The sequence below is a fragment of the Dipodomys merriami genome, unplaced genomic scaffold, assembly GCF_024711535.1.
Source record: "Dipodomys merriami isolate MVZ:Mamm:240054 unplaced genomic scaffold, mDipMer1.0.p SCAF_11, whole genome shotgun sequence".
NCBI classification, from domain to species: domain Eukaryota; kingdom Metazoa; phylum Chordata; class Mammalia; order Rodentia; family Heteromyidae; genus Dipodomys; species Dipodomys merriami.
The window spans coordinates 26,198,923-26,223,809 of NW_027202382.1; the positions used below are offsets into that span (position 1 = coordinate 26,198,923).

The following is a 24,887-nucleotide window of genomic DNA, read 5'->3' on the forward strand; positions in this document are numbered from 1 at the left end:
GGGCGCGGGCCGGGACCGAGCCGCCGCCGCCGCCGCCGCCGCCGCCTGCACGCGCCCGCGCAGCCGCGGAGCGCCGCCGCCGCCGCCGCCTCGCCGCGGTCTGCGCAGCCTCCCTGCAGCCCGGCAGCAGCCCGGGTCCTCTCAGCCTCGCTCCTTCCCAGCCGCTTCCTGCACCGCGTCCCGCACCGCGTCCCGACCCTCCGTCCCAGCCCCTTCTCTCTCTCTACTCAGGTTGGGCCCTTCTCGTCCCCATTACCTACAAGGGGCCGGCGAATCAAAGGCACCCACTCCAAACACTGCCAAGTGGGGCTTGAACTCAGGACCTGGGCGCTGTCCCTGAAGTTTGTTTGTGGTTGTTGTTGTTTTCTGGTCATGACTGGTGCTCTACCACTTGAGCCACACCTCTACTTCCAGCTTTGGTTCATTAATTACAGATAAAAGTCTCACAAACTTCCTTTTCCCAGCCTGACTTTGAACCGAGATCCTCAGATCCTCAGCCTCCTGCGTAGCTTAGCTGGGGTTTACAGATGTGAGCCACTGCTGTCTGGCTTGTACGACACCCAATTTCAGAAAGGCCCCTCCGTAATTTACTCTGGACACACCTGGCCAGAATTGTTGTGTCCCTCACCTTGAACCTGGACTTTTTGGTTGAAATAAAGCACTAATAACTAAGCCTATTAATTCTTGGGACCACCACAAAGAAAAGAGACTTGTCATCACAATCTCCCGCTTTATAGATAGGTAAATTGAGGTGGTCGGAGCGAAAGAGAAAATTAGGATTCTGTTCTTGGAGTGTGTGGACCAGTAAAGGCCGCTTTTGCCTAAGCGCAATCTCTACCCTTGAAACTGGGCAACTACCTCACTTTGTTTCCCCAGCAACAAGCAAGCGCAGGCCTTGACCGGCCTTCCCATGTTGATGACCACGCTGACTTCTCCACGCTTGCAAATTCAGTCTTGCCACTTAAGATTCACTTTATTTACTGAGCCATCCAATTATTGACACCAGGCACAACTGGACACTGGGTTCTCTTCTGATGGAGTGGTAACAGATAAACTAAGGGATGAGGACACAATTCTTTTTATGCTGATACTGTAGAGCCAACACTTGAATCTGATTTTCCTGTTAATTTTTTTTTAAAATACAGCCAGAGAGAGTGGCTGATTATGCCTATAATCCTAGCTACTTGAGAGATTAGGAAGATCCCAGTTCAAGGCCAGCCAGGGTAAAAGGTTTGAACATACTCCATCTCAAGCAATAAAAAGCTAAAGCTCCATCCCAGCTGTCATCATCACCATCCTGTCATCCCAGCTATGTGGGAAACAAACAGGATTGCTAGGGGAGTCGTTCAGCTATAGAATTCCTGCCTAGCAAGTGTGAGGTCCTGAGTTCAAATCATAGTATATAAATAAATAATTGGAAGATCAGAGTCCAGACCTGCCTGGGCAAAAAGTGGGACTCTACTCTTAAAATAACAAGCCCAAAGGATTGAGTGTGTGGCTTGAGTGGTGATCAGTAATCACCCATGAATAATCTCCATGAAGATTAAGACAGTTGAGGTAAAGAGCAATAGAATCCAATGCAATCAACAGCATAAATGAATGCATAGAATTATAAATCATTAATATGCAAAAGGAAACAGTGAACCTCAACCTTTCGTGGCCCAGTTGGCTGGGTGAGAGGTGGACCAGTGTTGGAAAGGGAGTTTCATTGAGAAGCTCAAAGGCCAGGGCTCTGCTATTGGACAGTTGATGGAAGATTGCCCAATTAAGAGTGCAGAAGTAATCCTTGACAGCTGAATCAAGGTGCTATTCATGGAAACCTGCCATGAGTACAACACACATTCCTCATCTAGCTGTATCCTAGGTCTGTAGAGATCCTCTGTTCCCCACCAATATGAATCTCTTCCATGGCAAGGAACTATTGTTTTTCCTGTACAAAAGAGCCAGCTATCCTAGCAAGAACTTAGAAATGAGCCAGAGTTTATTTTAAACTTTAAAAGAAAGTAGGTACTTTTATTTTGTCTTTGTCTTCTCAGCATCTCTCTTCCTCTCTTTCTGTCTCTGTCTCTGTGTCGATTGTGGAATTTGAACTCAGGGCCTGGGTACTGTCCCTGAGCTCTTTTGCTCAAGGCTAGTGCTCCATCACTTTGAGCCACAGCTCTATTTCTAGTTTTTTAGTGGTTAATTGGAGATAAGAGTCTCATGAACTTTGCTGCCCAGGCTAGTTTTGAACTGTGATCCTCAGATCTCAGCCTCCCTGAGTAGTTAGGATCACATGCCTAAGCCAACAGTCATTTCTCTTTTTAAAAGAAATGGAAATAAGAGTAGGTTTTTTTTTTTGCCTTTGTTGCGGTTTTCTTTTCCCTCTGTCTTGTTAGTTCATTTACCTGCCTTTGGGAGGGTAAGGGGGACAAAGAAATGGTGGGACAAAGGGTAAAAAAATGCCGTAGTGATACTCACTGGACACTACATTGAAAATGAATCATACAACTTGTGGGTAGGGGCAGGAAGGAAAACTAGGAGCGAGTGAGGGAAGTTAACACTGTTCAAAAAGAATTGTACTCTTTATCTGACTTATATAACTGTAACCTCTCTGTACATCACCTTTACAATAAAATAAAACTGCATAACAAAGAAAACAATACAAATAACATTTCAATAATGGCAAAAATGTTTTTTTTTCTGCTGTAAAAACTAACCCAAATCAGCCGGGCGCTGGTGGCTCACGCCTGTAATCCTAGCTACTCAGGAGGCTGAGATCTGAGGATCGCGGTTCAAAGCCAGCCTGGGCAGGAGAGACCATGAGACTCCTATCTCCAATAAAATCACCAGAAAACCGGAAGTGGCGCTGTAGCTCAAGTGGTAGAGCGCTCGCTTTGAGCTGAAGAGCTGAGGGACAGCGCCCAGGCCCAGAGTTCAAGCCCCACGACCAAAAAAAAAAAAAAAAAAAAAAAAAAAAACTAACCCAAATCAGGCTGCATCTCAGTGTCTGACCAATAACAGATGTGTCCTGCCTCTGACTACCTGATGTAGGTCATTTTTCACCTTGGATTTTATAAGAAATAAAAGCTATGATCTTGGTGGCTCATTAAATAGGAGTGGTCATATAATCTGGCAATCTAAGAAAACTAAAAAAATCTATGTTCCCATAAAACTTGCATATAAATGATTATGATAACACTATTCATAATAACCAAAAAATAGGAGGAAGCTAAGAGCTATCACTTGATGAAGGGACAAACAAAGCATGGTATATCCATATAATGGTATACTATTTAATCATAAAAAAGAAATGAAGTCCTGATACATGTCATAGCATGGATGAACCTTGGAAACACGTTTAGCAAAAGAAGATAATCATAAAGGACCACATATTATATGATTCTGGTAACATGAAATGTCTACAAAAACAAATCCATAGAAAGAAATCCACAGACAGAAAGTTGATTAGTGGTGGCCCACAACTGGAGGCTGGTGGTGGAGGAATTAGACAGTGGTGGTGTTTGCACAGCATTGTGAGCCCATGAAAAAACACTGAATTGTACTCAGTAAGATGATCAAAATGGTGAATTTTATTTGATTATTTTAAAAAGCTGTGATCTTTGAGATGGTGAAAGAAAATAACAATGACATCAAAATATCCCTGTACTATTTGGGGAATATAAAATTCTCAATGCATCCTGGTGGGATCTTCTGAATGCTCAAGGACTTCCTTTTCAAACATTTCAAGCCTGAGGATCTTCTATGCAGTTCACAATCTGTAAGCCCTGAGGTAGAGGACACCCAGACTCTTGCAGTAACCCATCACCCCCACCAGGAATTGGTAGCCACAAGTTGGACTCAGCTTCAGAATGATTATCTGAGTTCAGGAGGTTTTCTCCTGAACCTAAAATGTGTGTTGTTGTGACATTATGTTACTGTTGTTTTGGTTTCAAGCACATGAAACTGGTGAAGCAATTGTACAATTCCTTTTAGTCGCTGTGTATTGACCCAGTACAGAGTTTCCTACCCAGGCAACAATGCTAGGCACCCATCATTCATTTGAAGTAAGCAAATAACCAGGACAAATAGCTTCAACAATGGAATCCTCGAGATTTTACTGGTCAGAGGTGAGCTGCCAAAGGTACTGGGTTTTCATATACAGTAACAGCCAACTTATTTGTGCTCAGACTTCCAGTGACATCACACTTCTGAAACACCTGTGAACCCAGGGGGAAGTGAGGACAAAGCAGGAGACTCAGAGATCCTGGGAAAACAGCAGCCAAGAAGTTCATGCATCCCTCCTCAGAAGCAAAAGCAAACCTGATGACGATGAAATACAAAATATGTGTTTCCTGGCTCCCCAGGAGACTTCAGTGTCTCTTGGAGGTTTCCACTATAGAGCAGGAGATGGGAAGTACACACCTCACAAAGCAGTGTGGAAGGGGAAGAGGCTGATGGATTGCTAGGAGGTGACAGCCTCATGTTCTACAGGAACACATTTTGTATTGGAAACATGAAAGAAAGGCTAGCTGAAGCCATTTTACAAGTACAGCTGGGAGTGTGCCAGGGAAGGGGGGTAAAGACCTCCCCAAAGTACAATTGCCTCAAATAGTTCCACTGATAGAGCCGACAGCAGTAAAAAAGCCATGAGTGGAAAGAGCATCATAGCCTATCAAAGGCCAAGCTAAGCCCCACACTTCTTGATAGTGCCTGGTGACATCACTGAACCATACCAAGGTACAAAAAGGGCTCGTGTCTATAATGATGACCATGGTTCACCAAGAAAAGGTTAAATACTCTCCAGTATACTAGTTACTAAGGCAGGCAATTGTGTAATACACCTTAGAAAGATTTCCCTCAAAAAATATTAAAATTTTAAAGAGTCAGCACTTAAAGGGTTACTCCTTGGTTATCTGAATATTTGCTATACACCTCACTTACAGCAAAGCTAGTAAATGAAGCATTGCTTTTTTTATAGTCATTAGTATCAAATTATTGGCACCATTCATTTGTAAGGAAAGGGACAGGAGAGCAAACTATATAAAACAACATAAAAATACAGTTCTGGTACAAATGTATGAGATCAATTCCACTTAACAAGCCATCATAAGAAATGAATGGATGGTTTACACACAAGGAAATACAACTAGTAAATCATCACATGGAAAAGTGCTTAGCCTTGCTAGCAATTAATGAAATAAAAAAAGTCTCAAGAACTATACATATATATTAAACTAGCAAAAAATAAATTAAAATGGCAAAACCCAACACTGGCAGAGCTATTGGTAAATACAAATGCTTATACATTGCTGGTGGCATCATAAATTGTAGTGGGGATTCAAGCATTCAGGGTGGTAAGGGGCTAAACTAGATGACCTTTAAGGTCCTTCCAACCCAGAGATTGGTTCTTTCTAGAAAGCATTCTGGCAATATAAAACAAGAGCTATAAAATATTTCATGCTCTTTGACCTTATAATCCTTCTTTGAATATATTCCCAAAGAGAATAATCCAAAGGAAGGAGCAGATTATCTTTTTTTTTTTACAAAGACATTCATAGCAGCACTATTTATAAGAGTGAAAAAAAATGGATATAACTCAAATATCTAGTAATGAGGAAAAGTGAGATTAGTCATATTCCATGGGTATAAAGACATTTAAGTTGGTAAGAGTAGGATCTGTTAAGGAGCTAAGTGTTAGGTAGGGAAGAACAAAGAGAATGTATGCACTGATCAAAGCTATGTAAAAACGTGTGCATATTCACTGAGAAAGCTAGGGGAGTAATTTAGAGAGTTAAGTTTGTGGCTGGGGGTTCCTTTATTCCTGCAAAGTTGTTCAAATGCATAATAAAAATTTAAAAACACATCTCTTGAAACTATATAAAAAAAAGGAGTAAATTTTCTTCTGGTCAGGTTTCTAGCAATAGGACAGGAATTGATCAATTTTCCTTTCTGGAAAATCCAAAGGAATCTTCTTGATATCAAATCCTCCTAATCTTGTAAGAAAATTTTAAATAAAGTAAGCTAGAATTTCTGACTTGGGGTCCAATGGTAAATTCTATTTCTTTAACAAGTTCATACATTCTTTTTTCAGATTAAGTGGAAGGACTTTCCTGTTGTGGTAATATGGAACTTCCTTTCTTTAGTTCATCTACTCAAGTCTGAATGAAAAGAAAAGGCTTTATAAGATCTGGGTATTTATCAGTGTAAATGAGAAAAGCCATCAGTAAAGAATTATTCTCTCAGTACAAATGATCCTTTTAACAAACAAAGCTTGGTGCAAGTGTCAATCAGACAAAATCACATGGTTGAGATTGTTAGCCAAAGATTCCATCTGTTAACCCCTGTGGTTATTGACAGATGCTCCCAGATACTTCTGAGTAGGAATTTCTGCTTTCCCCTCTGGCTACTCCTAGACTTACCAAATCCTGTCTCCATTATATTGAGCAGTAGCAAACATCTAATGCTCAGGAGACATAAAATAACTTTTCCAACAAAAGTTTTGCCCCCACTGGGCTTCTGCTAGCCATGGAGACCTGGGCGAACAGAGCACACACTGTGTGCTGTGCTCCAGTGAGCACACAGGGCCCCGAGAAAGGAAATGGACAGAAGGCACGGTGCCATCTTCCAGGCGACAAGAGGAGTGTCACAGTTCAGTCATCAGCAGTCTTTTCATCATTTTCTCTCTCTCCAGTTCCTGTCGGAGTGTCTCAGCACTGAAAAAGAGCAATTAACAAAACAGTGAGACAAACCCTCAAAACTTGTGGACACCCGTAGAACTTAAATGTCACTCTCTTCTCCAGGGTTGTTTCTGGAGCTTAGTTCGTGACTTGCATTTTCGGACTCCCAAGGACACTGACTAGCTTATAGTGGTGTGAAATTATTTGGCTAGTTGTGGACTTTCCCACAAGTGGCTACTGACTACTAGTGGTTTCCGCACTAGCTTGGGGATCCCTCGGGGGACTCATTTCATATCATTCATCTTTAAAATTCCAGATCCTAGCACAAGATTGAGCAGCCACTCAGTAAAAGTCTCTACAATGAATGAGATGTCTAGATTTCCTTAAATAATTCTTTCAATTCACTCCACATGCATTTGTCACAGAGTCTTAATTGATTAATGTCTGAGGTAATGTCTTCCATGCATTATGTTTAATGACTAAAATGCAATAAATTTGGCCTAGGGATATAACTCAATGGTGGAGCACTTACCTAGCACAAGAGAGGTCCAGAGTTCAATCCCCAGTGAAAGGAAGGAAGGAAGGAAGGAAGGAAGGAAGGAAGGAAGGAAGCAAGCAAGCAAGCAAGCAAGCAAGCAAGCAAGCAAGCAAGCAAGCAAGCAAGCAGGCTGTGGTGGTAGACACCTGTAATCCCAGTTCTTAGAAGCCTTAGGCAGAAGGATCCTGAATTCAAGGCCAGCCTAGGCTACATAGCAAGACCTTCTTTCAATTAAAAGGAATAAAAATTTAAAAAGAACTATTGACTGAGGCAAAAATGGCTGTTTAAGGGGCTGTTTCCCATTTCTTGGCCTTCAGTCAATTACATAAAGATGTTTTGTTTTGTTTTGTTTGGTGGTGCCAGGGCTGAAACCGAGGGGCTTCTGCCTGCAATGCAAGCAAGCTACTACTAAGAAGACATGTATTTTCATTCATCTGCCTCATCAATGAAATGATCTCCTCTCTCCCCTCTATGTTTCGTTTTGTTCTTTGTGATGGGATCTTACAGAGGCTGGTCTCAAAGTTGTTGTTGGCTCAAATGATCCTCCTATCTCAGACTTCCAAGTAACTGGGACTACAGGTATATGCCTTCCAGGGCCTAAGATATATATATATATATCTATAAAGGCACAGACTAAGTTGAATACTTTCACTCAGGGTAGGAATACATTTCTGCTGTCACACACACACACACACACACACACACACACACACACACACACACACACACAATTAGTCCCCAACCTATGACATCCCAAGCCTCCTTAGCTGTTAGGAAGAAAAGTCTAAATAAACCTCTTACTTTATGTATTGCTAGTGGACTTAAACGTCAGTAATTTTGGAGGTTACAGAGCTGAGCAGTCCACTACTAATTTCTCCCTGACTCTGTTGTATAGATAACACCTCTGCTGTGTGGGCTATGATGATAATGGTTGCCTAGGTGACTCTTCAGAGACTTGAGGGACACTTTTGCTTGGAAATGCTGGCTTTTCACTAGGGCCTACAGACTTAGCTGGGTGACTGGCATGGGATAAAAAGGCTTGGCATCACATTGTATCTGTTTTCTTTAATACATGATCTAGATTTGCTTTCCTTTTCTCTACCCTTTCTTCTCTTAAGGCCAGAGACGCCTACTAGCTCCCATGATGGGAAATACCAGACAATAAAAGGAGCGAGAAGAGATAGTACCTGAGTTCCTGGAAGACCTCAGTCTATAACTAGAAAGGACACCAATGTTCCTCCTCTGTATTAGCCCCTCTCTCTTCCTATTCTTTTCCTAGATCTATAACCTCTCATCTCTGTAGAATAAGAGACTGATTTACACAGTCAAGATTCCACTTCTCCATCCCACTGCCATTGAGTCAACGGCAGTCTCTTGAGTCAATGGTTTCATCAAGCAGCAGAAGAATCTGACCTGGCCTAGCCACATTGCATCCATACCCACCTTTCTTTGTGGTACTGGGGTTTAAATCCTGGGCCTCATACACGCTAGGCAAGCACTCTGCCATTTGACTTACACCTCAAGACCTTTTGTTTTTATTTATTTAAAAATTTCTGCTTATCTCAGAATCCTCCTTCCTCTACCTCCTGAGTAGCTGGAATTCCAAGGGTATACCATAGTGCTGGGCTCACAATGGCTCTTTAATCTTCCTTAATCATGTCGGGCGAGATCCACCTCTGGAACCTTAACCATGGCGGTTCCCTGCTTTAAATGTACTCTTTCTTAGATAGCTAGATCCTGTTCTACCTTCAGGTCTCTGCTTACATTCCACCTCAGTGAGGCCATCCCAGCCTTTCTATTTGCCTTTCTTGTTTTTATTTCCCTCTTTAGCACTTGTCAGTATTATATGCACACAGATGTCTACATTTATTTGTTGTCCTGCCTCCATCTCTCCCATGCAGTTTAGCACATGAGATGATAAACGTCATAATTATAGGCCTTTATCTATTCTGTTCACTATCATCCCCAGCACCTAGAATGCAGCCTTCTCCTTCCATATATTTCATTAAATACTTGCAGGATAAATGAATGAGAGAGTGAATGGCAGGGTGAAGATGTCACAATACAATTAACCTCAAGTCTGTGCCTGGATCCCAGGCTCCAGGGTTAGCTGCTGTCTTCTGCCAATCTAACTTACCTGGCTGCCAGAGAGACAGGCTTCCGGGTGGTATAGATGGTCTGCACTGTGGACACGGTCTCTGTCAAAGGCCTCAGGGTCGCTGCTGGAATCAGTGGGGAAGACTGGCCAGGACAGCATTGTAATTTACTGTCTCTAAAGTCTGCCTGGAAAAGAAACAGAAAAGAGCAGATCAATCTCAATTTCAGTTCCATTTTCACACTGTCAGCTACTCTCTAAGCCTGACTGTACAGTTCCCGTTATTTTTTAATAATAGCTAAAATCAATTGTCATTTTAAGTGATTTTACTATGTGCCAGACACTATGCTAAGCACTTCCCATACATTACAACTTGACAACCTCTTAAAGTAGAGCTCATATTTCAGCACATCTTTGGCACCATCAGTTGTAAGATGCATCATTTTACACGTGCCACAGAGAAAGGAAAACGTGGCTTTCAGGTTTGATCATGTTGTATAATGTAGAAGACATCCTGATTTCAGAGATGTTAAAAAGATGAACAAACATACATCTTAGAACTGATTTTATGAGAAAGAAACGTGGGGCTCAGAGAGGCTAAGAAAGTATAAAGAACAGTATTTCTGACTCCATAATTGGTTTTCACCAGTATAGTTCCATATTTAGGTGATCTAAAATATGGCCTCAAGAAACATCTGTATTATCTTGAAACTTGGTAAAAGATCTAATGTTCAGGTCTCATCCAAGACTTTGGAATTGGGAAGTGTGTGGATCAATCCCAAACACATATTGTAATAAAACCCTCTCCTTCTCTCCAGATGATTCTCATGCACCAAAATTTCATTCTAGAGCACACAGAGTAGCATGGAGAGTGGAATTTCTGTCATTTTCATTGTAAGCAAAATATGCTTATTACTTCTTTTATAGAAATCTTAGAGGGTAGTATCCAGGCATGGTGGCTTATGTATATATTATTCCAGCACTAGGGAGACTGAGGTAGAAGGATCATGAGTTAAAGGCCAGAAAAGTTAGACAATATATAAAAGCAAATACATGAAGAAATTCTTTACTATTGTCATTAGTAAATTTCCTCATATTTCCTACATGGGGTGTTTTTGTTTTTGTACCCTTTTGAAAAAGACATCTGTAGATTTTTGTAACTTGATTCTTTATGTGAATTCATGTCAGTATGCCATACATACAAAAAATTACACATTTGTCTTTCATGGCAGCAGTCTTTTGAGCTGGCCAGCAGACTCCACTGGCTCACGACTTTCCAGGCACATGGTAGCAGTACATTTCATTGCTCCATTGAAATTAGACATGACCACGTGCCTTGCTTTGTCCAATAAAAAGTGAGTTGGTACTGAGTTTCATTCCATTAAAAGATTAAGGACCAGTGTGTGATTTGTCATCTCTCATTTTTCTCTTTTTTTTCTTTTTCTTTTTGTTGATTCTGTCACTGTAACTAGTGTTGTACTACTTGTTAGGCAACTGATTCATTACCCTGAGCTCCAAGAAGAACAGTCTTTGATCTACCATGATGTAGTATGTGTTGTGAGGAGGAAATTCAGGATGTTGTTTCAAAGCACAAAAAGGGTTAGCCTATCCTGGCTGATAAAGCAGCTGGGGTAACACCACTCTCTGCATTAGTAAATAGTAAATGGGGATGGCAGGCTTCTGATATCATTGTTGGGACACTGGCATTGATGATGAAAGCCAGTGCTGGGTAAAAGTGCTGGGGCCTAAGTACAAACATTGTGGCGGTCCTTGCATTCCTCACTAATTGAATGGTGGGAAGCCAGCTTTACTTAAGAATGACCTGGAGGACTGGGAATGTGGTTTAGTGGTACAGTGATTGCCTCACATGCGTGAATCACTGGGTTCGATTCCTCAGTATCACATAAACAAAAAGCTAGAAGTGGTGATGTGGCTTAAGTGGTGGAGTGCTAGCTTTTGAGCAAAAAAGAAGCTCTGGGGCAGTGCCCAGGCCCTGAGTTCAAGCCCTAAGACCTGAAAAAAATATATTTTTTTTTAAAGAATGACCTTGAAGAAGCAGTAAAAATTACTTACTAAATCTCAACCCTAAGTACTTATCTTTTTGGTATTTGGTTCCATGAGGAGATAAATGAATGAATGAAACGGAAGGACAGACACAATTAGAAAAAAAGAGCATGGGACCAGAATCTGGCCAGAGCCAGACAGGGGTCCTGGCTGTGATCAGACTGTGAGACTATTTGGGGCTAAACAGAATGGGGTTAGGCCAGGAGCCTGAAAATCTAAGACTGAAGGAAGGCTGTTTGGTTGGTAGGGGCCAACATACTGAGTACCAGCAGAGGTCCAGGTAACAGTCTTGAGTATGAAGTAAGAACTTAGACTCAGAACCAAACCTAGTGGTTGAAGCCATGCTCAAGACACATGCTGGATCAAATGACAGACTCTGTACAGAGTTCCCCAGAGCTGCTAAACTCCCTCCATAACTATAGCCAGGATAGGCCTGGAGGCCTGTAGAGAAGCCATACCCACAGGAAATTCAAGTGTCTTGACCTCAGTGAGAAGAAGAGAACATAATATGTAGGGGTGAGAAAACTGGAAGGCTGAGGCTTGCAAGTTTGGCTTCTGCTACCAATATGCTACTTTCAGCAAATATGTAGTCAGTCTCTCCCCGCTTATGCCCCTTGCTCTCTTGTCTACTCCCTTCTCCTAAGTTTACTGAGTAGGGCATACAACTGTCCATTCCTTACTTCAGATGGATGTTTTAAAGGCAAAACTATCACGGCAAAAGACAAATTCATTGTCTCTCTCAAGCCAGGCTTCTTTCAGGTTTACTTTCTGTTATGGTTTGGATAGGAAGCGGCTGAAAGATTGGTCCCCAGCTGGTGGAAGAAAAATGATTGGACCATAAGATGTTAACTTCATCAATGGATTAATTCATGGGTGAGTTTATAGGTGAATGGGCTATTAGGAGGCGGGGCCTAGTTGGAGGAAGCTGGTTATTGGTGGCGTGTCTTTGAAGAGTGTGTATCTGGTCTCTGACCTCCCCTGCTTCTCTGCTTCACCATGAAATGAGTAGCTTTCCTCCACCTTGCACCTTCCACCATGTTTCTGTCTTATCTCAGATTTAAAAACAATGGAACAAGCCAATTGTGGATTCAAACTTCTGAAATTCTAAGTAAAAATAAACCTTTTCCCCTACATGTTGTTTCTCTCAGGAATACTGTCATCTACATGTTGTTTCTCTCAGGTATACTGTCATAGAAAGAAGAAAGCTAACTCATGCAAGTCTTGAATCTTACCAGCCATCAAAACTGCTCTGGGGCAAATCAGTGCATTCCTTTCCCTTCAGCCACTGTTCCAGATTTCTAGACTATTGTTCTAAACCCACTCTATATCTGGACTTAAATGTTTCCCCTACTGTGACCACAGGGATCCAGTTCTTTGAAGGCTTTCTATTGCTTTTGGGATAAGGGTGAAAATCCCCATGTGGCCTACACAGCCTATGTCCCTTCCTCCCCTCACACTCTAGGCCCTTGCTCTGTGAATTCTGGTCTCTTGGCCTTCTTTACAATCCCTTCAATGTGTGATGGCCTCTCCCTCTGTCGGCTCCAGCTGCCTTGGAGCCACTCTTGCCCAGTTCTTAAAAGTCTCAGCATGATGTCTGACATTGGCTTCCTGTACCATCTGGGCCCCCAGCATTCAAGAAGGGCTTCCCTGAGCGTCTCACAGCACTGCCAAGGCTGGGCAGGATGCCATGGCGCCCCACTATGGCCAATGTAGGGAAGTGGAGTGGAGTTTCCAGCTGGGGTGTCTTGTCCAGCAAAACTGCAGGGGGCTGAATGAGGGCCTGGGCAATGGCACGGAACTCTGGCACGGCTCTGTGGCTCTGCCCTCTCATTAAAGGGCAGGAACTACAAGCTCTAGAAATGGATTGTTCTAGGAACCTGTTTTTCTCTCTGCCCGAACTGCTGGACATCTTCCAACCTCCATTCATTTTCCAGAACCATCAGCCACTGCTCCCTCTCTTCCCTGCTCATGTGGCAGAAGCCACCTCAGGTAGAGATTGGAGTCACAAATTGGGCTTTAGGGCTCACCCTAGGCCACCTCACAGAGCCTCTAGATAAGACAGAAACCACTGGGAGGGGGCCCTAGGGGTCATACAGGTTGTAGAATCACACATTTTGATTCCTGGGAGGAAGAGAGGAGGAAAGGACCCCGCTCTCCTACTTGTGCTCACTATAGAATGAACTTCCATAGAAAATTTCAGTAAGAATGAATTGAGTAGCTGGAAAGAAGAATGAGGATTGCTGAATCGTTCTCCATCTGTAGATTCTATGGGAAACTACAACATTTAAATATTTAAAAATGTTTTGCAGAGTTAAAACAAACCGCCCAGCAATGACAGCAGTGGTGAGAGGTGGTAACAGGAGGCCGTTGCCAGGACTACCTGTTCTAGCGTTCTTTGTACCACCTGCTTCTGTGGCTCCATAGACATCCATTAGCACTGCCGTTTGGGGGACAGTCTATGGTTAGGAAGCCCTTTCCAGCTCCTAGTTATTTGTGATCCTTGCCTTATTGAATGCAAGGAGGATATTCCTACTATTACCCCACTTTAAGTAAGTGGAGGTTGGGGCTCAGATTGGTCACGTGACTTACAGAAGTTCACACCATCATCAAGATGGTAGATCCAACCCACTCAAACTGAAGATAAGTGTTCAGACAAGTGCTTGGGCATACGTGTTCATAACAACATGATTTATGATAGCCAAAAGGGTGAAAAAAACACCCCACAAATCCCTACCAATAAATGTGCGGAAAAACTTGCATTACATCTATACAATGGGATATTATTCCACCATAAGAAGAAAGGAAGTGTTCACACATTCAACACAGATGAACCTCCAAAACATGACAGTAAGTAAAAATAGTGAACACTGAACATGCCGTGCAGCATGATTCCATGGGTAGGAATGTGTACACGTGGTAAATCCACAGAGACTAAGTATAGGTTAGAGGTGTCAGAGCTAAGGCAATGGGAAATTGGAAAGTGATTGCTTAACCAGTGTGGGGTTTTCTCTGGGATGGTAAGATGTGTTGGAATTAGAAGTAGTCACTACGCAACATTGTAAATGTCCTAAATTCTACTGAATTGTCAGTTTAAGCCAGGTGTCAGTGGTTCATGCCTGTAATCCTAGCTACTTAGGAGGCTAAGATCTGAGGATCACAGTTCAAAGCCAGTCTGGGTAGGAAAGTCCGTGAGACTCTTTTTTTAAAAAATACACTTTTTTATTGTAAAAATACTGTACAGAGGGGTTCCAGTTACATGAGCAAGGTAATGAGTACAATTAACCACCAGAAAACCCGAAGTGGTGCTGTGGCTTAAACTGGTAGAACATTAGCTTTGAGTGAGGAAGCTCAGTAACAGTGCCCAGGCACTGAGTTCAAGGCTCATGATCTACAAAAATGAAAAAGTTAAAAATAATAATAAATTAATAAAAAGCTGTCAGTTTAAGATGGTAAATTTCATAGGAATCGCACATCAATAAAATAAAGTAGCCAAATTGAATAGGCAGACCCGGAATCCCAGCTCTTCTCAAGCTCATGTAGTTCATCAGAGAGCAAAAGCAGCTCTCTGTTAAAACACCATGTGGGAACATTCAAAATGCAGGCAGTTCTGCTTTCTGGGTCTACTTACGGTAAACGGTGGCCCCGTAGTAAAAGGATCAGGAAACGGGCTCAGTGGGTCAGCTGGGAATGTTTTTATCTTCAAAAAAGAGAAAGACAAGAGGATTAGCATCCACTTAGGAAATAAAGTTTTATCACCTCTGGCAGCATACCCTTATGACTGAACACAGGGGGAGCTGAATGGGCCCTCTATTCTTCAGGAGTTGGGACACAGTTCTATCTGTGTCTGGTGTTCAACTGTGAGGCTGCAGTCTCATTTGTCCAGCACCTCATGCTTGCTTCACCTTGAGCTCCTTTCACTGGGGTTGGTCTGGGTCAACCAGGCATGCCAGGTCCGGGCCTGATTCAAACCGATAATGATGCAAGCTTGAGGTGCCAAGGGTGACCGCTGAAGGTGTCTCCACAGTTGTGGGGTATGGCAGGAGGTTCTTTGGAGGTCCATGCAGGACACCATATCACAGCAGGCAGGTACCAGGGGCCTAGGATAATTAAGCCAGAAAGTAGTCTATCTCTCTCTAATGACTCATTGCTGGACCCCCTGTGCACTTTGGGCAATAGAGGGAAACTTCAAGGGAACCCAGGAAAGCATGCCAGAGTCCTGTTTTCAGGACTCTGAAAACAGAAGGCGTAGTGCTCAAAGTAAGTACCCAGTGTTGGGGACAACTACTGCATGGAGCTGGTCTGAAGGAGGCTTCCATTTCTTTTACTTTGGTTATTTTGCCTTTGGCTTCCTGGAGGCCTTGTGGAACGGGAGGGTTTCTTCCTTCAAGCTGGTACACCAGCAGGTCAGGGAAGGACTTGGTGATTCTGGCACCAGCAGAGCCTGGAAAGACTGTCTATGGTGGATATGGACTGGATCACCTGAAGTCAGGGGTACAGCCAAAACACCCAGGCTACCTCTGCTTAGTGACAGGAGCCTCATGTCTCGTGGGGTCATGCCTGTGGACACGGGGACAGCACCTTGGCACTTTCCCCCACTCTAATGGGTGGGAGTAAGGGAAGGATGAACAGATGCACAGTAGACTAGATCCATGTTGGCTGTGGTTTTTCTGAATGGGTAGAGGAGGTCTCAACCAATGTAGGGACAATGTTGTTGCAATGTGTACGGAGATGTCCAGTCCAACCTTGCTCCTATTCCTCCACATCTTTTTTGTTCTCTTTAAATATCTCAAGATTCCCAGAATGGGCTCCAAATCATAAAAGATTTCAGGGTGAAGCTTTGCAATACTTGCTTCTAATCCTGCCTAATGGGATAAACACGGTGTTCTAAAAACAATGTCATAACAAAAAGCAACTTGCAGGTACACCACCCTGGGACATTAGGAGGTACAGGGAAGTGCTTTCTTATGGACTATTAAGAGATGGGAACATTAGCAACCACAAAGAATCATTTATACCAGCTGAAAATAAAACATCTAGATCCCCAAGATTCCACTCTGTCGTTGACCCTGTGGCAGATCACATTCACTATTTTCAGATAGCTCTGTCAGTCAATCTAATCACTCCATTGGGCAAAAACCAGTCACATGACATTACCCCACAGGGCCCATAAAATCTCCAATGTAAAAAGCTACATGTGTTCCCTTGAACAGTGACAAAGTATGAAGCCCATGCCCTCAGCGAGGGACTGGTTAAGTAATGCTGGACCATTCACTGAATGGAGTATAGGTTTTCATGTTGAAGGTGGCAACAAGAACAAGACAGAAACAAGACACCGAGTGAAAAGAGAAAAACATAAAATGATATAGCTACTTTAATTTACTATGCAAACCTATGAATGGAAGTGGATAAATAGAAGGAAATGAAAAAAATGGAAAGTATAATGCTAGATTAGGATTAAGGGTGATTCTTCTATTATTAATAAGTAGCAGAGGAAAGAAAAAGTGAATTTTTTAAATTATCAATAGAAATAACACTTAAGGATCTATCTACCAGAATGTGAATTTCTCTTTGGGAAATTTGTCCTCATTAAAATTCTAAGCAAACAAACTTCTTGGTTCATGAGAGCTATAGCTGAAGGGGTTGGGATCACAGCTATGAGTCTGTTTGACCAGGGCCAGTTGAAACTCAAGCTTCTCATCCATCCCGGAGAGAGAGTACCTGACAGTAGGCTCTTTGGAGGTCTGGCGCTCCTGTGTGCCCATCCAGCCTCTGCCTCACCTGGAGCTCCTTCCACCTCACCTGTCCTGGCAGGCCCCTCCCTGCCAGGGTACCTACCAGCCTCGTTTTGATTGGAGGATACATGCAAACTCCAGTGGTCTCTTCCTTCATGGGGAGAGAGAGTGGAGGAGAGCAGCGAGGGTGGGCACAGTGGGGGTTGCTGGCGGGCTCTGCCTGCTCACGAGGAGAGGAGAGAAGAGAAGGGGAGGAGGAGGAGGTGAGACAGGGGGCGGAGAGAGAGGAGATAAGGGAAGGGAGAGGAGAGAAAGATAGCACAGTGCAAGACGGATCTGGCAACTCCAGCTAGCTGGGCTAGAAGCCTTCTTCCAGCCTCTGGCTGGCTGGCAGCTGGTCCCACCCACCACCCTCCTCTCTCCTCACCTCTCCTCCTGTCTGGCCCTCGTCTCTCTTCTTCACTATGTGAGGAGAATGACATAACAAACCCCCTTCCCATGGCTGGCAGGGAGAGGACTGTCTCCTGTTCTAGCTGTCTAGGACTGGAGTCAGTCCCCTAGCATACTGTCAGGGTTCAAAAGCATTGCCCCGGCCAAGCTAGAGGGAGTGCCATGAATTAGCAATATCAGCCATGGGAGCAATATGCAGACTGGCCACACACTTGAGAGCATCTGCCTTCCATGCCTGGGCCCTCTCTCTGTTAAAGAAGGACACCCATGGTGGTGTGCAAGGGAGTGGATACCCAGAAAGGGATACCAAGAAAGTACTATATGCCCAGAAGACACAGAGTTCAGGATTTCATTTGTCACAATCCTGACCCATCCTCTATGCTCATAAACCTTGGTATCTTACACTGGCAGTGTAGCACCTTGTTGCTTAGCTGGAAGACATTAAGCCCTGGGATACTGGCTTTCCCTCTCTGTCCCTGAAGAGTAGACAAAACCAGCAGAGATCTAATAGCTTATTACAGTTAGGGATGAAGATGGCCAATAGAGAATGCCTGATATTAGAGCAGGGTTAGTTTAGGTTTCAAGGAGGAATCATTTCCTTCAGTGAACCAATGCATGCATCTCTGATTTAATTCAAGATTTTTTTCTTAAATATTTAGTATTATTCAGTTGTGAGGAATAAAATATAGCCTCTGGGTAAGTTTTATTGAAAAAGTGATCAAGAAAATTGCTGGCCTCTTTTCCTTCTCCAAATGGATCTTACTCTGTCCTCCTGACAATCGTGCAATGCTGGATAATTTCCAAAGGGCTTTTACAGTCATTTTCTCACAGTGCCCTTCACAACAGCCTTATTTTATTATTCACATTGGGGAGATGAAAAAAAGGCTCAATCCCATTTCTAGAGCTTTTCATTGCTTGTTTCTAAATCCTTTCTTTAGAGCTAAATGAATTTGTATTAGTCACATGTGGTTAAGGTTTGCCAGCCTCCTTCAACCTCTTTCAATGTTCTCTTTAGTCCTCTGGAGAAATTCCACCTGCCTAGAATGGTGTAGAAGCCTGTGTAAGGTTAGTTCCCACCTGTCCTAGTGGATGGATAGCTAGTTCCCACTACTGAATGTGTTCACTGATGCTCTAGACAGAACCAACTATATCAGAGACTTCCCACCTCCACCACTGGGCCTTTGTTTCTGCTTATACCAGCAGACACCCAATGTTTGTTCTCCAAAGGAAATAGAAGCTGACAAAAATGATGGGGAAACACGACCATTTTGACTAGAGGTTGTGTGCTGTGGATTATAGTGAATGATTTATGGTTTGCCCAGCATTGCAGTTGTTTGGTAAATGCTCACAATTACACAAGTGTTTCTGACCTTTCTAAGTAAGCATTGAGTGGATTTAAACAGAAAAAAATACCTGGACTCTTAATAAATCCACATGCTTTTGGCTCAGTGGTAGAGTGCTTGCCTTACATGAATGAGGCCCTGGGTTCAATTCCTCAGCACCATATAAGCAGAAAAAGCCGGAATTGGTGCTGTGGCAAGTGGCAGAGTGCTAGCCTTGAGCTGAAGAGCTGAGGGACAGCGCCCAGACCCAGAGTTCAGGCCCCACGGCTGACAAAATAACTAAATAACTAAATAACTAAATAAATAAATATTTAAAAAATCCACATGCTTAATTCAGTAAATGAGGAGAAGATAAGACAAGAAATTTAAGAAGGAAGATGCTGTTTTAAAATACCATCTTCCGCCCCCCCCCCCCCCCCGTATTTCTTTTCTATCTTGGGCTTTTCCACGTTCAGGTTGCCACATTTTTCTACAGATAATTGGCTTTTGAGTTTTAAAATCTGACTTTGAGGGGCAATGTACATTCTTAGCATACATAAATGATGATGTGTACATACATCAACGAGATGGCTAGTTTGAGAACTGGAGAGAGATGTCAGGCAAAGAGAGTAAGGGCAGACATTAGTGAATCCTGGGCCAAGCAGCTAAGTGCCCCTGTTCCCCCTCACCCATAGGCTGAGATTGCCAACAAGGACTGAAAAGCAGCTCTCAGTTCAGTTAGAGCAGGTAAAACAGCAGGTCCCAGAACAAAATGGCCTTAGGGCAGATTGGTGTCCAGCAGGTTGTTATCTGGGTTCAGAAACAGAAACTGCTCGGTTGGAAGACACCATGAGAGAAGACTCCATACTTTCAGATATTGGTGTCCACATCCTGGCCCTGAAGAGTGTCATGTGTCCAACAGAGATACAACAGCTCGTTCTGGTGAGGATGAGGGTACAGGACAATGATTTCTATGCACCCCAAAGAGCTGCCAAACAGTGTCTCAGCTAACTCAGTAAATGATGACAAAATAGACTAAATAGACTTGCTGTCACATTCCAGTCCTCCTTTACCTCTCTCTCATCCCTTATCCTTCCTGTGGAGCACAGATGAAGCTCCAGAGAGACAAAAAGAACACTCAATTGGATTTGAGATTAAGTTTTAGCCTTCCTGGAAGAATGAGGTTTGGAACAGACACTAAGATGTTGAGCCTGATGGGGACCCACCTGTGACACATAGCCCAGACGGTGGGTCCTCCTGGCCCTAGGTCAACACTCTCCCCACACTCTTCACTAACACACAATGTGCTAGGAGGGGACCAGGGGTTCTTATAGGCTCTGCTTTGCAGTCAGGTGACTGGTTTACAAATCACCAAGCTCAGAAGGGAATGGGCCCCAAAGGGAAAGAGCCAAGAACACAGAAGACATTAGTGTTGATGATCTCTGTTACCTGGAGGAGGCAGCTGGGCAGAAAATAGGGAGAGGGGACAGGACTCTATTCCCAGAGTACTTTTCTTGCCACCATCCCCCTTTCAGTGGATACCCGCACTCCTCTTGGGGTGAATTCATACACACCCCAAGAGAATTCTGCATGGAGAGATGCTGTCTTGACTTCACTTGCATTCTCACTTCCTGTTTGCAGGTCCTACCAGTTTGACCAGGCACAAATTCACATGTGTTGTGAACTGGAGATGCAGGATCTAGCATTGGGTAGGTCTCAAACTAGCTGTAAGACTATAAGGCTTCAGGTGCTAAACTGACTTATGTAATACAAGATCAGAGGTTAGAACAGAGGAGAGAAGGAAGGGGGAACGCTGCGACAGTGAGATTGGTAAGTGATTCTTTGAGACAGTCCATGGAGCTGGGCAAGATACGAGAAAATGAGGAAGACAGTAACAGAGGGTATTTATTCTTCCTGTAGGGTTTTTTTTTTGGGGTGTGTGTGTGTGTGTGTGTGTGTGTGTGTGTGTGTGTGTGTGTGTGTGTGTGTGTGTGTGTGTGTGTGTGTGTGTGTGTGTGTGTGTGTGTGTGTGTGTGTGTGTGTGTGTGTGTGTGTGTGTGTGTGTGTGTGTGTGTGTGTGTGTGTGTGTGTGAAATGCCAGGTCAGGGTGAAACCTTTTATTACCGTTGGCGCTTTGGACTGTGCCTCTGAAAACCATTCCACAGACTAGACCATGAAGGTAGAGAGTTATAAGGGTTTTCATGGCACCTTGGAGGAACATTCCAGAATGAAGGCAAGAGCATGTGGGCCTTTTTTTTTCTTTCTCTAGTCCCTTGTCCTTCTAGGGTTAGCCTGAGGATTATGGAGGGGGGGAGTCTACAGGAAGTAGTTAGACACAGGTTATGAGTTTGGAAGGTGACTGTCCAGAAAAAGCATTCCCAAAGAAGACAGGACATTGCTTCTGTGATGAGTATCACAGATGTTACTTCTTTTTCTGAAGGGAATGTAGCCAAGAATTCCCAGAATGCAGCCAGGGGCTGAAGACACAGAGCTGGCAGTCAAGCAACCATACCTTATCTTAGCCGAGTTCTTGAACCACCACACTGGGCTTCCCGTATTTCCCACTCAGAAATTCTGGGGACCAAACCTGGACAGGTGGCTTAGATATAATCCCAGAGTGAGCTATCCCCAAGCCTGGACTGTAGAGGGTAAGGGTAAGGCCAGAGGGTCTGAGAAACTTTATGGGACAGAGTCTAGCTAAAGGGGAAACAGAAACATGGCCTGGTTTAGGCTACCTGCCACTGGCAATACTGCTGGGACCGTAGTCCAGGGTCTGGGATCTAGTTCTAGCCTTGATGCAGACTGTTTGTTTGATCTAGAGTATATTTCAGCCCTGTCTTGGTCTTGATTTCCTTATCTGTAGGGGAGGGACAGGATGAGATGGTCCCATGGTATTATGGCCACCAAAAGGCTAGACACAGTGACTGAGGAACTCCTAGGCACAAGTCAGGCAGAGGGCCACTCTTGCTTCCCCCTAGTTCTAGAACTCTGCAGTGGGTAAAGTCCTTCTGCAGCCCTTGTCTCATCCCGTCCAGGACACAGATGTACAGATGTGGCACAGTTACAAATGACACTGGTGCCTGTCAGCCTGATGACAAGTGTTATTTCCCAGCCCAGACCTGAGTCATCTTTCTCCTGGACTCTCTTACATGGCTCACATTTTGATTCAAAGCTTCAGTGTTGATTTATGTCTAGCCCCAAGTAGATCATGTTCAAGTATACTCAGGTATTAGGCTTAGACCAGCTAAAGGTACATCCAAATTTACCTGGATTGTCTAATAACAGGAACACCTTACATATGTGATGGTGCTTGATTTTTGTTTTTGATCTTCACTGATGGGGATAGAATCAAAAACCTTGTACATGAATGTTAGGGAAGTGCTCTGCCACTGAGCTACACCTCCAGCCTATTTTGTGGTGTTTTCTATTCTTTCTCTGTCTCTGTCTCTCTATCTTTCCTCTGTCTCTGTCTCTCTGTCTTTCCCCCTCTAAACACTCATCAAATGACATCTGTGTTTTACAGAAGATGGAGTGGTAACACTCCAGTGATGAGGATCGTAACAAGCGAAGCAGAGACTGACAGACTTGTCTGTCTGACGACTCCTGATTCAGTGATGTGACCTCCAAATAGAATTTCTCTTGTGCAGAAAACCCACAAGGGCCACTATCCCCCAGGCAGACCCATGTGAGAATGGACAACAGTCGAAGGTACAAGGCCCAGGAAAGCCAGGACCTGGCTCCAGACAATGTTTCAGACCACACTGATTGTTAGAAGCAACAGCAAAGATGTGTGGTCATGCACGGTACAGCACAGGCAGCCAAGGCAGCTGACACCCAAGCACAAGGAGCCCTGCAACATTGGAGGAGCGGCAGACAGGCACAGGCAGAATCCCTGCATCCAACCTCAGATGGGGGCGAGAGGAGGGAGCGGCCCTCCCTCACTAGCACTGCAAGGTGGGGGAGAGCCACAGTGCCACACCCTCCATGAGAGAAGATCCCTGAACCTTGGGGACAAGAGGACACTCCCTCTGGAGCAGTGGCTGCCTCACCATCGACCCACCACTAAGCCATTTCTATGGCCTGCAGATTCTCGGATTTAAGTAAATTAGGAAGTTTACCAGAGGTGTCGCTTCTGTGAAATCCATCAGAAGGTCACCAGGCTCCAAAGTGAAGGCGCCTGCTCGGTCACAGGGGCTCTGAGAAAGCAGACAGAAAGATCCCTGGTTAGTGATAGCTCTGGACTGGCTGGAGATCACCAGAGAAGATGGAGCCTTCCCATTTCTCCTCTATCGTTCATACTTCCTTTGCTCAGTAAGGTTCAAAATGTCCAGGTTCACTCAGAAATCTTCACGGGTAGAAGTGAGGCGGGGGGGGGGAGGGCAACACTGTCCTCTTCAATGCTGCAGACAACTTTTCTTAAGTGCCTTGAGTGTTCTATGACTGGTCTTTTAGGGAAACATTCCAAAGAGTTTTTTGAATATATGAAGCGAGAAGAGGCCAGGCACCAATGGCTCACTCCTGTAATCCTAGCTACTCAAGAGACTGGAGATCTGAGGATTGTGGTTTGAAACCAGGCTGGACAGAAAAATCTTCGAGACTCCATCTCCAATTAACCAGTAAAATGTTGGGCCGGAGGCATGACTCAAGTAGTAAAGCATCAGCCACGAGCAAGCAAACCCTTTGAGCACAAAGTCCTGAGTTCAAATCCTAGTACCAGAAAAAAATAGATAAATAAACAAGTAAACAAATACATAAAAAATGAAGAGAGAATAAAGACTGTGTTAGGTGGATCAGCTGATCCCAGAAACAAAAACTGATTTATACAATCATTGGGAAGTTGCTCATGGTGGTTGAGAGGCATCTCCGAAGTTGGTGCTTCTTGGGTTTAGAGAACATTGTGTCTTTTATACCATAGCTGCATGGGTGGAAGTCCTTGGAGGAAGGAATAAAATCGTAGCTTGTCAACTTTACACAAGCAAGGGCTTAAAGAGAGAGATGGCCAGGAGAGGGAGCCCTATAGCCTTTGAGGAGATGTTGTGTACTACTACCACTCCCTTCTGTTTGGCCCTGCTTCAGCCTGGATTTAACCAGCTGTGGGAAACATGACAGGAGCCCATGTCCACACCATGCTGAAGATCAGGAGACTACAATTCAGGAGAATTAAATTAAAGGTGCCAGGAGATGAACTACAGAACAGCAGGGCCTCGGTCTAGGACAGCGACTAGCTAAGGTATCCAGCCATATTGTTCTGTTCTAGGTACCTGGGTAAGGGATTGGGAAACACTGGCCTTGGTCACTTAGGCTGTGGTCTGCACCATTGCTCTTTGATGTTCCCAAGAACTGTGAGCATGGAAGCTGCAGAAACCTCGGGCACCTCATTTGCCTAATCATTGGAACATTTGTTGGATCTCAGCCACTGAGCGGGGCAAGGTAACAGATACCATTTTTAGGAAAAGAAAGCTAAGGCTTGGAGAAGTCAGGGGTATACAAGTAACGGTGCCTTTTGGGCTGTGACAATTGTGTGAATGGAGGTGCTTGCAAGGCTGGTACAGTAAAGGCCTTGGCTTTGGACTTCTTGTCCCACATCTTTCTTCATGTGGTTGCATGGGCCAGAGCTACCATGACAGCATCCACATGGGCAGCAATAGCCTTGACCATATTTGGACCGATTGCCAAAAAATGACTAGAGCTAGAGTCACTCAGAAATGTTTTGTGTTTGACCTTTGTCACTGCCTTTCACATCTCTGGTAATGTCTGTCTTGAAACTTCAAACTGCACAAATAGAATAAAAATTTCCTATTTTCAGACCATCAGCATAGTTTATCCTATATAAGGTATGTGATGGGCTCATTCCTATGTTCCTATTTCTTCAAATTGTCCACTATACAGGCAGGGATAGTTTATGAAGGATACCATTCTAAATGAATATTGCCTTCAAGAATTCTTTAAACTGCTCCGACAGAACAATGAACTTTTTTTTTTTAAAGCATACCATGTCTCTTAGAAATAATTGGCTTATATTTTAGA

At 43.8% G+C, this 24,887-nt stretch overlaps 1 protein-coding gene across 4 annotated transcripts in view; it reads right to left on the bottom strand.

The window, feature by feature from the left end:
* Positions 1-3,552: 3,552 nt before the first annotated feature.
* The window catches only part of Epb41l4b (erythrocyte membrane protein band 4.1 like 4B), a 138,381-nt gene continuing 117,046 nt past the window's right edge, over positions 3,553-24,887 (bottom strand). For 2 of the 4 annotated variants that reach the window (XM_070011307.1, XM_070011302.1), the window contains exons 22-26: positions 22,979-23,056; positions 17,192-17,308; positions 14,985-15,053; positions 9,335-9,480; positions 3,553-6,695 (exon numbers count right to left, since the gene is read on the bottom strand). In XM_070011307.1, coding sequence (XP_069867408.1) covers positions 6,626-6,695; positions 9,335-9,480; positions 14,985-15,053; positions 17,192-17,308; positions 22,979-23,056 — 480 coding nt within the window. In that variant the 3' untranslated portion in view covers positions 3,553-6,625. The remainder of the gene's footprint in view (positions 6,696-9,334; positions 9,481-14,984; positions 15,054-17,191; positions 17,309-22,978; positions 23,057-24,887) is intronic. The other 2 variants (XM_070011321.1, XM_070011314.1) reach the window with 1 other exon arrangement.